Below are 12165 nucleotides of genomic sequence, written 5' to 3'. Positions count from 1 at the left end.
CTGCTGTCCAGGTGTGGAACAGCCTACCAGAACATGTAGTGGACTCCATCACAGACGACGGCCTTTAAACGCAGAGCTCACAGACATCTCCTGACCACCCCTCACACTGACTGTTGAGCTGCAGTGAACCATTTGATTGGCCAATGGATATGTATTTACTATGTATTACTTGGCTATTGCTCACAATTGCATCTAATAAAAAAAAAAAATAATAATAATAATACTGTGTACTGTACAGACAGTAGCAGATCTACAAACTAATAGGCGAGTGTGCATTTCCGAACGCACTCTTAAGTGTGAGACATGATGAGTAACCAAGTGGGCAGAGTTGTAGACCGTGTTACAGCAGTTAAACTATAATCTAACTAATCAGCAGTTAAACTAATCAGTTAAACTAATCTTCTGGAGAGGGAAAATAAATGGTCAATTGTGCAGTCAGTAAATGCTGATGTTAAGTAGAAATGCAGAATACATACAACTGTTACTAAAACACTTTTGTTCTTTCCAAACCATTAGCCATGAAACAAGTCTTCTCTCAAAGTCTCCCCCCCTCCCCTCCCCTAGTGTAAGAGTAAAGAATGGCTTCCCAGCAAACAAACAATTATAACACAAAACGTACAGTAGTAAATGCAAACAACAACCATACTGAAGAAAGAGTAATATTTTCCCCACTGTGGAGAGGCAGGAGATTTAAATAAATACTAAAGAGTACAGGACCGGTAATACATTAATTATGATCCATGCCACAAGATGATCAGAGAAATCAATCAATAACAGCCTCCTATTGTTTCCAACGTGAACAAAGTATTTTTGAAACATGATGAAAGTGTCATAAATCGGTCATAACTCGGTGTTCTACGATAAGATTTATTTCTAGACTTTATAGACTTTAGTAATGTCACTATCCTACTAGTGGCAGGTACTGTAGAGGTATTATAATAATAATTATAGTAATGTCACTATCCTACTAGTGGCAGGTACTGAAGAGGTAATAGTGATGACAACATCTTTCAAGGGAATACAAAAACGACAGCCCAGAGTAGGTCAATGTCTCCCTCGTCCAGGAGAGCTGTGGCTTTTTGGATGGAGACCCAGGTTGGACTGCAGGGATCTAGTGTCTGTGGAGCACAGTCTGCAGGTCCTCCGGTAGTGAAGGGATCATGGTGTGGATGGATGTATCCTCAGGAGGGATCTAGTGTCTGTGGATCACAGTCTGCAGGTCCTCCGGTAGTGAAGAGATCATGGTGTGGATGTATCCTTCCAGCTTGTCCAGAACTCCGTCCTTCACTGGGAGCTGCTGCCTGCGTGCTTTCACCTGCACCAGGACCAGGTACAAAGACACATCATCTGTACTGGTCAAATGCAGCTGATTTTACTGTGCCCAATTGCCCAAATGCAGACCGCGGCCATGTTTCCATCAGAGTTTAGAAGCACTCGTTTTCAGTAAAGCAACGTCCTGCTGCCTCTTGGCGTTATTTGATTGAAACCTTTATTTATTCTCAAAGGAGCAATTGAGGTTCTCCCTCATTTCCAATGCTGACGAGATTACATACAGTATATACAACTATTTAAGCTCGTATGTGCTAATTCAAAACGGGTGGTACGCAGGGGAAGTTGAGTGATATCTAACGAGCGCTTCCAAACTCCAGGAAAAATAATCACCTGCAAGGACCCAAAGTAGATCATAACATGAAACAAACACTTTGAGGATAGAAAGAGAATAATTCAAGCTTTCCCTACAGCTGCAATGTTGGTGAGTTTGATGTTGTTTAATACAATCAGAGAGGACTTTTCTGTTTGGATGAATGAGCTGCCATTGGAAGTTACACCTAGGTATGGAGAATAACATTAACTATGGGTTTCTTAGTTAACTTTATCGGAGCCGTGTGTGTTTCACTCAGACCTCCCAATAGGTTTGGTTACATTGCACCAGTTAAACTAATAACTGGTATAATTGGTTTACTTACTAGCTTTTCTCTCAGTTTCAAAACCAGGTCAACAATTTCCACCTCAGACTTGTCTTTGGTCCAACCCAACAGGTCCTGGTGAGTAGAAAGGAGAGTTGTTAACTTTGTGGTTAATTCATTAAGGTTAATTTCCACCTCAGACTTGTCTTTGGTCCAACCCAACAGGTCCTGGTGAGTAGAAAGGAGAGTTGTTAACTTTGTGGTTAATTCATTAAGGTTAATTTCCACCTCAGACTTGTCTTTGGTCCAACCCAACAGGTCCTGGTGAGTAGAAAGGAGAGTTGTTAACTTTGTGGTTAATTCATTAAGGTTAATTTCCACCTCAGACTTGTCTTTGGTCCAACCCAACAGGTCCTGGTGAGTAGAAAGGAGAGTTGTTAACTTTGTGGTTAATTCATTAAGGTTAATTTCCACCTCAGACTTGTCTTTGGTCCAACCCAACAGGTCCTGGTGAGTAGAAAGGAGAGTTGTTAACTTTGTGGTTAATTCATTAAGGTTAATTTCCACCTCAGACTTGTCTTTGGTCCAACCCAACAGGTCCTGGTGAGTAGAAAGGAGAGTTGTTAACTTTGTGGTTAATTCATTAAGGTTAATTTCCACCTCAGACTTGTCTTTGGTCCAACCCAACAGGTCCTGGTGAGTAGAAAGGAGAGTTGTTAACTTTGTGGTTAATTCATTAAGGTTAATTTCCACCTCAGACTTGTCTTTGGTCCAACCCAACAGGTCCTGGTGAGTAGAAAGGAGAGTTGTTAACTTTGTGGTTAATTCATTAAGGTTAATTTCCACCTCAGACTTGTCTTTGGTCCAACCCAACAGGTCCTGGTGAGTAGAAAGGAGAGTTGTTAACTTTGTGGTTAATTCATTAAGGTTAATTTCCACCTCAGACTTGTCTTTGGTCCAACCCAACAGGTCCTGGTGAGTAGAAAGGAGAGTTGTTAACTTTGTGGTTAATTCATTAAGGTTAATTTCCACCTCAGACTTGTCTTTGGTCCAACCCAACAGGTCCTGGTGAGTAGAAAGGAGAGTTGTTAACTTTGTGGTTAATTCATTAAGGTTAATTTCCACCTCAGACTTGTCTTTGGTCCAACCCAACAGGTCCTGGTGAGTAGAAAGGAGAGTTGTTAACTTTGTGGTTAATTCATTAAGGTTAATTTCCACCTCAGACTTGTCTTTGGTCCAACCCAACAGGTCCTGGTGAGTAGAAAGGAGAGTTGTTAACTTTGTGGTTAATTCATTAAGGTTAATTTCCACCTCAGACTTGTCTTTGGTCCAACCCAACAGGTCCTGCTGAGTTCACTGAACATAACCAACCAGCATCATTGTCTAGTTTTAGTCGACTAAATATCATAAGATTTTAGTCTGTATTTTGGCGCAGATCAGCCGAAAAATTGCTGATCTACAAGCTCGCAACGTGTCGCATGGTTGTGAGCTTGTAGATCTGCTATTTTCAGTATTAGTCGACAAACACTGCATTTAATGAGGTGCAAACCAACGAACATACGACTAAATATTTGAAGCACAGCGTCTTCTTCAGAAGTAAATCTAATTTACAGTTTATTTATATATTGTTTTAACCAACAGTGGTCGGGCCTTGTGCATTTTCAGAGCATGTTTTGATCAATCCGGCTTGGATCAATATGGAACTAATGTAATGTAGTATTCTTTAAGTTGACTATTTGTTAATGTTATATTAATCTTAAAATGTTAGTGTTTCGCTAGCCTCGATACCCAGGCTTTCATTTCGTCTGCGCGAAAAATGAAAGCCTGGATTTACGCATGCTGGGCTGCACTGGCCTAAAAGTGGGAGTCAACCCTTCCGCGTAGGCGTCGCTCCAGAAATGTCTAGCGTTAGCTCAGGCTAGTGTTTCGCCAATTATCCCACTTGCGACATCCCACCGCTGTAGAGCCACGCTGTGATTGGTTGAGTAACTCACAGCGTCACAGACCGCCTCCAGATGCAGACCCTCCAGTTTCTGGGTCATGTCTCGGTGCCTCAGGCGGTACCAGCCGTCGAAGTTGGGCGACCGGAAGAACCTCCTGGAAATAGAAGAGATGAGCATCACGGTAATAATACCGTCACATTAGTGTTAGTGGGTAGGGGGTAGGGTAGGAAGGGGGTAGTGGTCAGGTAAGGGGTTAGGGGTAGGGGGTTGAGTAGGTGTAAGGGGTTAGGGTAGGGGGTAAGGAAGGGGGTAGGGGTTAGCGTAGGGGGTAGGGGTTAAGCCAGGGTAAGGGGTTAGGGGTAGGGGTGCAAACCAACCTGTACAGGCCCATCCAGTCTCCTTTGCTGACGGAGGTGAGCTGAGGTCCAGCGTGCTCCAGAGTCCCCACGAACTCGTCCTGGCTGAAGGGACGGATCAACGGAGGAGTCTGGAATGGATCACAGAGTCACAGACACATGGATCACAGACACGACTCTGGGTTCCTCTCTGATTATAAGATCTCCTCTCTGAATGGAACACAGACACAACTCTGGGTTCCTCTCTGATTATAGGATCTCCTCTCTGAATGGAACACAGACACAACTCTGGGTTCCTCTCTGATTATAGGATCTCCTCTCTGAAACATCTTAAGAGCCATTCAGCCTCCTGTTGCCTACTCTACTGTACTCTACTGTATAACAAAACACACAAAAAGTATTCGGATGCAGAAGTCCATTGCAAGAGATTTGTCAAGATTAGTCAAAAATAGCAGATCTGCAAGCTTTACGTGCGCCGCGTTGCGCCTTTGTCTTGAGTCACGTGTTTACGGTTATTCATTTGTCTGGGGGACCCCTCAAGAACCCCTGGTTCCCCGGACCCCTCGGGAATCCCAGGAGACCCCCGGACCCCTGGAGACGCCTCAAGGACCCCTGGATGGAGACCCCGGTTCCTCAGTGGCCTCACCTTCCAAGGCGTCACAGATCTCTGCAGAGGCATCAGGCTGGCCAGGTACCGCTCCTGAGAGAGAGAGAGAGAGAGAGAGAGAGAGAGAGAATGAAGACAACATGTGAGACAATGTGATGATATTCAGAGCGCAGCCATCTTGCCAGCAAGGTGACACTTCCCACAGACAGCCCATTCATCCAAACAGAAAAGTCCTCTCTAATTATATTAAACAACGTCAAAATCACCAACATTGCAGCTGTAGGGAAAGCTTGAATTATCCTCTTTCAATCTGTGAAGTGTTTGTTTACTAAAAGTCCACCGTAGACATTTTATGAGCTACTTCATGTACTTCAATACATTCCTTGCAGATGATTATCAGAGTTTGGAAGCGCTCGTTATCAGTAAAGCGACCTCCTGCTGCCTCCTGCATTATGTGCAGTTGTGCACATTCTAAACAGGTGGTACGCCTGGGCCGTTGAGTGATAGTCAACGAGCGCTTCCAAACTCCAACACACAAAAACATCATCTGCAAGGAATTTCTTGACAGGAAGGAGCTCATAAAATGTCTACGGTGGATTTTTTATGAAACAAAAACTTTACAGATTGAAAGAGGATAATTCAAGCTTTCCCTACAGCTGCAATGTTGGTGATTTTGACGTTGTGTAATATAATTAGAGAGGACTTTTCTGTTTGGATGACTGGGCTCTCTATGGGAAGTGTCACCTTGCTGGCAAGATGGCTGCGCTCTGAATATGGAGAATAGAGGACATTGTGGTAGCAGCTGTAGCTGCAGATGGACTACAGACTACAGTATAGTACAGTATAGTACAGTTGTAGCTGCAGATGGGCTACAGACTACAGTATATTGGTGGATGATCCTGAGAGAGAGAGAGAGAGAGAGAGACTACAGTATATATACAGTATATTGGTGGATGAAGTCTCACCAGAGGGATGATGAAGCTCTGAGTGAGCTCCAACAGATGTCTCCTCAAGATGGCGCTCTGCACCTCCGAAGGCCTCTTCCTCTGGATGCCCTGAAGAAATCACAAGGAGACCGTCAGGAAGCCTACAGCGACACCTAGTGGCCTGACATGGTATGTGGAGCTGTGTCTGTGTGTGTTTGTTTCCATGTTCTGTGCATTCATGATGAAACAAAGTGAGTACATTCTTTTGGGTCATATAATAACTTTTAGTTTTAGTAGTTTTGGCAACAACTCACCTTCAAGAGTCTCTTGATTAGAGTCTTGTCCTTGTGTAGAAATGGTTTATATGCCGTGTAGATTCCTAAGGAGAGAGAATAAAAAGCAATACATCGAATACTTCATTACACGCAAAACGCAACAAACAAATCAATTAATAAAAAACCAGCGTGGTGTCTCACCTGGTTTAGTGTCCAAGGTCTTCAGTTTAGCCAATTTCTTCACCTTCACCTGTTTGGGCAGATCTCCTGGAACAGAATACATAAATATAACCATATCCGGTCCACACTTAATGTAGCGTTACTTTACTTTGCGAGATGTTAAAAGTATAACGCAAACTTTCAAACGCCTATGTTTTACTCACCCGCCATCTTGAGTTCTCCCAGACGCACAATATGCGGCCAACATTGGAAGGTCTTGATGAAGAAAGGATTGGTGACGCCCAGGATGACGTTGGGTCTGAGAGGGAGAGAGAGGGAGAGAGAGAGAGGGAGAGAGAGAGAGAGAGGGAGAGAGAGAGAGAGAGAGGAACACACCACAGGGTGAGGTCAGAGACCTCCACCGAGACATGTACGTTAGTTGTTTATAATGGGATGAATCTAGAGTTGCAGTACGGTACCCTCCATTGACTCCCCATCTCATCCAATGTGCGTTTGCGATCTGCTTGTCTTTAAACGACGTTAAACTCACCAACATTGCATCTGTAGGGCAAGCTTGAATTATCCTCTTTCAATCTGCCGAGCTTGTTTTTCATAAAAATCCACCATAGAAATGTTATGAGATACTTTCTGTCAAGACATTCTCTGCAGGTGATTCTTTTTCCAAGTGTTGGAGTTTGGAAGCACTCGTTTTCGTTAACGGGTCGCGCCGCTGCCTCCTGCATTATGTGGACATTCTGAACAGGGCCGTTCAGTGACTTCGAAGAGCGCTTCCAAACTCCAACACTTGGAAAAAGAATCACCTGCACAGAATGTCTTGACAGAAAGTATCTCATAACAACATGTCTACGGTGGACTTTTATGAAAAACAAGCTCGGCAGATTGAAAGAGGATAATTCAAGCTTGCCCTACAGCTGCAATGTTGGTGAGTTTAACGTTGTTTAAGACAAGCAGATCGCAAACGCACATTGGATGAGTGGGGAGTCAACTCTAGATTCATCCCAATATAAACACATCTAGAGTTACAAATAGCGTCTCTGTTAGACCGTGCCAGTGTAAGTGCTGATGATGTGACTCACGGAGCCTGCTGTCGTGTGTGTGTGTGTGTGTGTGTGAGACTCACGGAGCCTGCGTGCGGGTGGTATATTCTCTGAACTCGCTGTCATGGATGGTGAAGTAGGGTCTGTAGTCACAGCAGTACTTCAGAGGAGAGATGGAGCTGCAGAACAGGAACAAAACACTCATTCTCATTCTACACCTTTCATTCCAAGGACCCCCAATTTGATCTGCATTAGGCCACAGAACCCCCTCCCCCGCTAAGGGGCCCCTGTAGACAGAACTACCTGACTAGAGCCAGCACGGTCTCCGAGGAGGTGGTGGGCGACGGTGCCATGACCACCACGGGTTCTCCCAGAAGCATCAACTCCCACAACATCTGGAGGTGGACCAGGACCGACTGGAAACACCTGGACAGGTCAGAGGTCAAAGGATTACTGACTGGAAAACACCTGGACAGGTCAGAGGTCAATGGATTACTGACTGGAAAACACCTGGACAGGTCAGAGGTCAATGGATTACATATCACTGCTGTAGTTGTTATTTTTGTCACAATCTTCCGCCGATTCTACAATCAGACCGTTCTCACACTTTAAAGATGTTTAAAAAAATGTTTAAAAAAAATAGCAGGTGTACAAGCTCGCAGCTTGGTACAAAGCTCACAATGTGCTGTTGTCGTGATGCGAAGCGTTGTTGTAAGATTACAGATCGGCTATTTTTGCGCGACACTGTTGTCCAAACAAAGTATGGCATTAATTTCCGAAAATAATGAAATATGGACATGCATTGAATAGGTCAAAACAAAGATAGATTTACTTGAATAGGTCAAAACAAAGATAGATTTACTTGAATAGGTCAAAACAAAGATAGATTTACTTGAATAGGTCCAGTTCGTGGATGGAAGGCAGCATCGTTGGGGCTGGTAGAAGATTCTGGAGAAAACATGACATTTACATTGAGTGTTTAATATTGAAGTACAACCAAATACCCGGACGCATGTACACAGCAAGATCCTCAGCGTAAATGTATACCTTTTTAACTCAAGAGAGTGAACAAATGTAGTATGTGTGTCTCACCAAATGGACCCTTAACCCATTCTGACCTGAGATCAGATTCATACGAGGTTTCCACTGGACACACACTGGTCTGATCAACCCATTCTGACCTGAGATCAGATTCTAAAAATGTCAGTCGTTCTTCGATTTTTCAAAATTAGCAGACCTACAAGCTCGTAGCGCGCCACTCGGTGACGCGCTATGAGCATGTAGATCTGCTATTTTTCAATAGCTAAAGCGTAACATGATGCGAACACCGAAATGGGTTCCCGTTCAGAATGGGTTAAACAGGTCCTTTTGGTTACAAGTGTACACTCTTACTGTTACATTATTATATACATGAGAATGTTTCACTTTAGGAATCTTCTAATCTCATATTTGTACCTCACTCGGGGCGTGTTTCACTGGACTCCCGCCTGCCTTGTCCTTCTTAGACGGGATCCTGACCTGAAAAGGAAATGTTGATCTTTTCACCCAGATATTTTTAAATGCGAGCGTGAAAAATAATCCAATTTTACTGTACCTTAATCTTAACCCATTTTGACCTGAGATCAGATTAAAAAAATAGCAGACCAAGACCGAGCTTGTAGATCTGCTATTTTTTCCAATAGCTAAATTATAACATGTTTAAAACACCAAAATGGGTTAATTATTACACTGGGTGAAATGTATTTTCTTACCTGTAGAATCACCCCCATAATGGGCAGATTGAGGATCAGCCCTGGCACCGGCGAAGGCCACTGGTCGATCTCATTACACACTGCAGGGAGAGCAGGTTGTCAGGGTGGATCTCCATCTCTCTCTCTCTCTCTCTCTCTCTCTCTCTCTCACCTCAACCACTACCATTCACAACTCACCTGCTTCCAGACAAGGCTCCAACTTCTCAAAATATTCCGGGGCTATAATTTGCAGCACGCTATGGAAGAGGTGGATGTACGGTAGCCTGGATATTAGAACGAGAGACTGCAGCAGTACAGTGGAGAGAGAGAGAGAGAGAGAGAGAGAGAGAAGGGAATATAAAATGGTGACTGAATACATAGACGATATCGACACCAATCTGGTAAAAATGCAAAACGGAGCTGAGTTGCAACTGTGCTCGCTCTTTTTTCACTACACCAAAATCTCTTTGCCAAAGATAGCTGATCTTGTAGATCAGCTATTTATGGTGAACGTTCCCCTATAGAATAAGGAACAACTGTTCAACACATTCACTGCAGACATTCCAGTGTTTCTTTATTTTTATCTTACAGAGACCCGAGTATGCTTTTCAGTGAACCTCACCTTCTGAAAATAGCCTCGTTTCACGGAGACGTCCTTGACCTGTCTGAAGTAAACGTAGCCGTAGAAATGGGCCAGCTCTCTCTGCAGAGAATAAGAGACGGGCAAGTTAGCATCTCTGCAGGGGTGGGAAGGGGCGTGGCTTAGGGGTAGAGGTAGGGGGGGTAGGGTAGAGGGGTAGAGGGTAGAGGGTTAGGGTAGAGGGTAGAGGGGTAGGGCTTCACCTGCAGAGTGATCGGGGCGTCCCGGTTGTAAGCATCTTCTCCAAACCAGTAACCGCTGCGACCGACAGACTGACGCAGCCTGAAGCTGAACTGAGTGTCCCCCAGACACCCTGGGTAGGAACACACACACACACACACACACACACACACACACACACACATTTCGATTTCTTTATTTGAGTCCACATTTATAAAATACATCATCAAGGACACAAATATTTTCAGTTGCTTCTGATATACTACGCACTCCAAACATCACGTGTCTCAGTGCTTGAGTCCAAACAAGCCCTAAATGTACAGAATATACAGTAGGCAACACATGAACTTATTCACAGCCAACATTGGTCACTTCAGTCTGTCATAATATTACCAACACCGAAAGTAAATCATGGGTACAAAAAGCACCTTCTCCTCCAAATAGACCGACTGCCTATAATGGACACACACACACACACACACACACACACACACACACACACACACACACACACATACTCTAGGTCACGAGTGGCTGTGAGTGCCACTGCATCATGTGATGTGTGTGTTGAGGTCTTGCTAGGAGAGGTTTACCTGAGTAGGAGTCAGGAAAGGACAGGTAGCATATGTTGCTTTTCTGTAAGAACATAAAAGCGAGTGATTGATATGATTTCATGATGTGCAGCACGCATTTATTAATCTTGCCAGACAGGACGGTGAATTATTTAAAACAGATTCACAAGTACCTCCTTCTCAGTCAGTTTGACATCATGGGGATACACAAGCTGAAACACAGAAATATATTCATGTTCATGACCAAGTACAGTGAATTAAAATCCTCAATGATTAATGCAGACGGTACATTTACACGGTCAAAAAACCCTCAGTGGTTTTTTGTAACTCAGTGAGACGGTACAAATGTGACCAAATGGACCCTTTCCTTCCATGGCTCTTTGACTTGCATCAGCACCACCACTCTGACGGTAGAGATGCTACAAGCTACATCAGGGGTTCCCAAGGTGGGGTCCGGGGACCCCCGAGGGTTTCTTGAGGGAGTTCCAGGGGGTCCCCAGCTAACTGATAGACCCTTATGCGTCTGTAACTCTGAGAGTGTACAGATGGAAGCAACGGGTCCATTTGGTTCCATTTGTACACTAGTTAAATTAACTTTGATTTTACAATATCAGTCCTGACTGACTGACTGTACCTCCTTGAGAGAGTTCCAGGGGGTCCCCGGCCCGGATCCCATGCTAAATGATAATAGGAACCAAATGGACCCTTATGGGTCTGTAACTCTGTTCCATTTGTACACTCTCAGAGTTAAATTGACTTTGATTTTACAATATAAATTGGGGGTCCGTCCCAGAGATATAGATGCCATTACTTGGGGGGTCCGTAGCCTAAATGCATGCAGTACAACTGGGGGGTCCGTACTAGGCTAATGGCTGTAGGCTACCCCAATGGCCTGTCCCAGAGATAGATATTATAAATGTCATTAAATGGGGGTCCGTAGGGGGTCCGTACACTACCTCTATGGCCTGTCCCAGCTCCAGGTCGAAGGTAACGACGCACACGCATTCTAACCACGAAGAGAACCGAGCCCAGGGCGAGCGGGACGCCGGCGTGGGGCTCTGCCGCTCCGCCGCCGCGGGGCCGGGGCTGTCCAGGGGGTCCATGATCAATCAATCAGAGGTGGATCCATCATAATAATATTATTATTATTATCCCATATCAGCTGCTGCTGCTTCTTCTTTTCACCAGCAAAATAAGGTTTGTTTTCTTTGCTTGTAGCTCCGGCTGTGGGTAAGAATCCTCCTCTGGTGCTCTAGCGCCCTCTAGTGAGCGGGCCGTGCTCCGTGAGGGGACCGTGCTCCGTGAGGGCGGTGATCCGTGAGGGACCGGAAACTTAACTTTGGTCCATTATTTCTCCACTTTAATAATACCAATTGGTATTGTGTTTTACATCATTTTAATCGTTGATTAGTCACCTTTACAACGAGGTACAGCTTGTCATGACCACGCGTCCGTGGAATGAGCAACATTGCTAAACGTTGCGACCTCATATACTCTAGGTTGCGACATTGAAGGGTCAGAAACCGAGCGCTGATCATGTAGTCTCGCGTGACCAGACGCGAGACTACTGTTCATGCAGCCTGAACTGGGACAAGATGGAGTTGGAATTACATTGTTTTCAACGAGGGGCGGTGCAAATAAGAGCTATTTTAGGCAATGTGTGCAACATGACAACTGTTTTAAAGTGTTGTACAGTAACAACTAAAGTTACAATACAATAACTAAAAATACAATACCCAATATACAACAATACAATAACTAAAATAAATTAATACATACATTAATAATAATGATAATAATAATAATAATAAT

At 44.2% G+C, this 12165-nt stretch overlaps 1 protein-coding gene across 2 annotated transcripts; it reads right to left on the bottom strand.

Moving 5' to 3' along the window:
• Positions 1-76: 76 nt before the first annotated feature.
• dennd6b (DENN/MADD domain containing 6B) lies at positions 77-11564 on the bottom strand. Of its 2 annotated transcripts, XM_080757230.1 has the most exons (20): positions 11310-11564; positions 10527-10565; positions 10375-10417; positions 9805-9914; positions 9584-9664; positions 9160-9265; positions 8983-9062; positions 8687-8749; positions 8124-8179; positions 7535-7657; positions 7315-7410; positions 6398-6492; positions 6216-6281; positions 6054-6118; positions 5779-5868; positions 4853-4906; positions 4228-4337; positions 3902-4004; positions 1968-2042; positions 77-1315 (listed from the first exon to the last, which is right to left on the bottom strand). In XM_080757230.1, exons 1-20 carry the CDS (start codon positions 11454-11456, stop codon positions 1193-1195), a joined length of 1725 nt encoding a protein of 574 aa, XP_080613356.1. In that variant the 5' UTR covers positions 11457-11564; the 3' UTR covers positions 77-1192. The 2 variants fall into 2 exon arrangements, with proteins under 2 accessions (XP_080613356.1, XP_080613357.1); XM_080757231.1 differs by lacking the exon at positions 7535-7657.
• Between the last annotated feature and the right edge of the window lie 601 nt (positions 11565-12165).

This window comes from Protomyctophum bolini (assembly GCF_963924005.1).
Source record: "Protomyctophum bolini genome assembly, chromosome: 23".
NCBI lineage: Eukaryota > Metazoa > Chordata > Actinopteri > Myctophiformes > Myctophidae > Protomyctophum > Protomyctophum bolini.
Note: the sequence above shows the minus strand (reverse complement) of the source record. Positions and strands in the feature narration are given on the sequence as shown.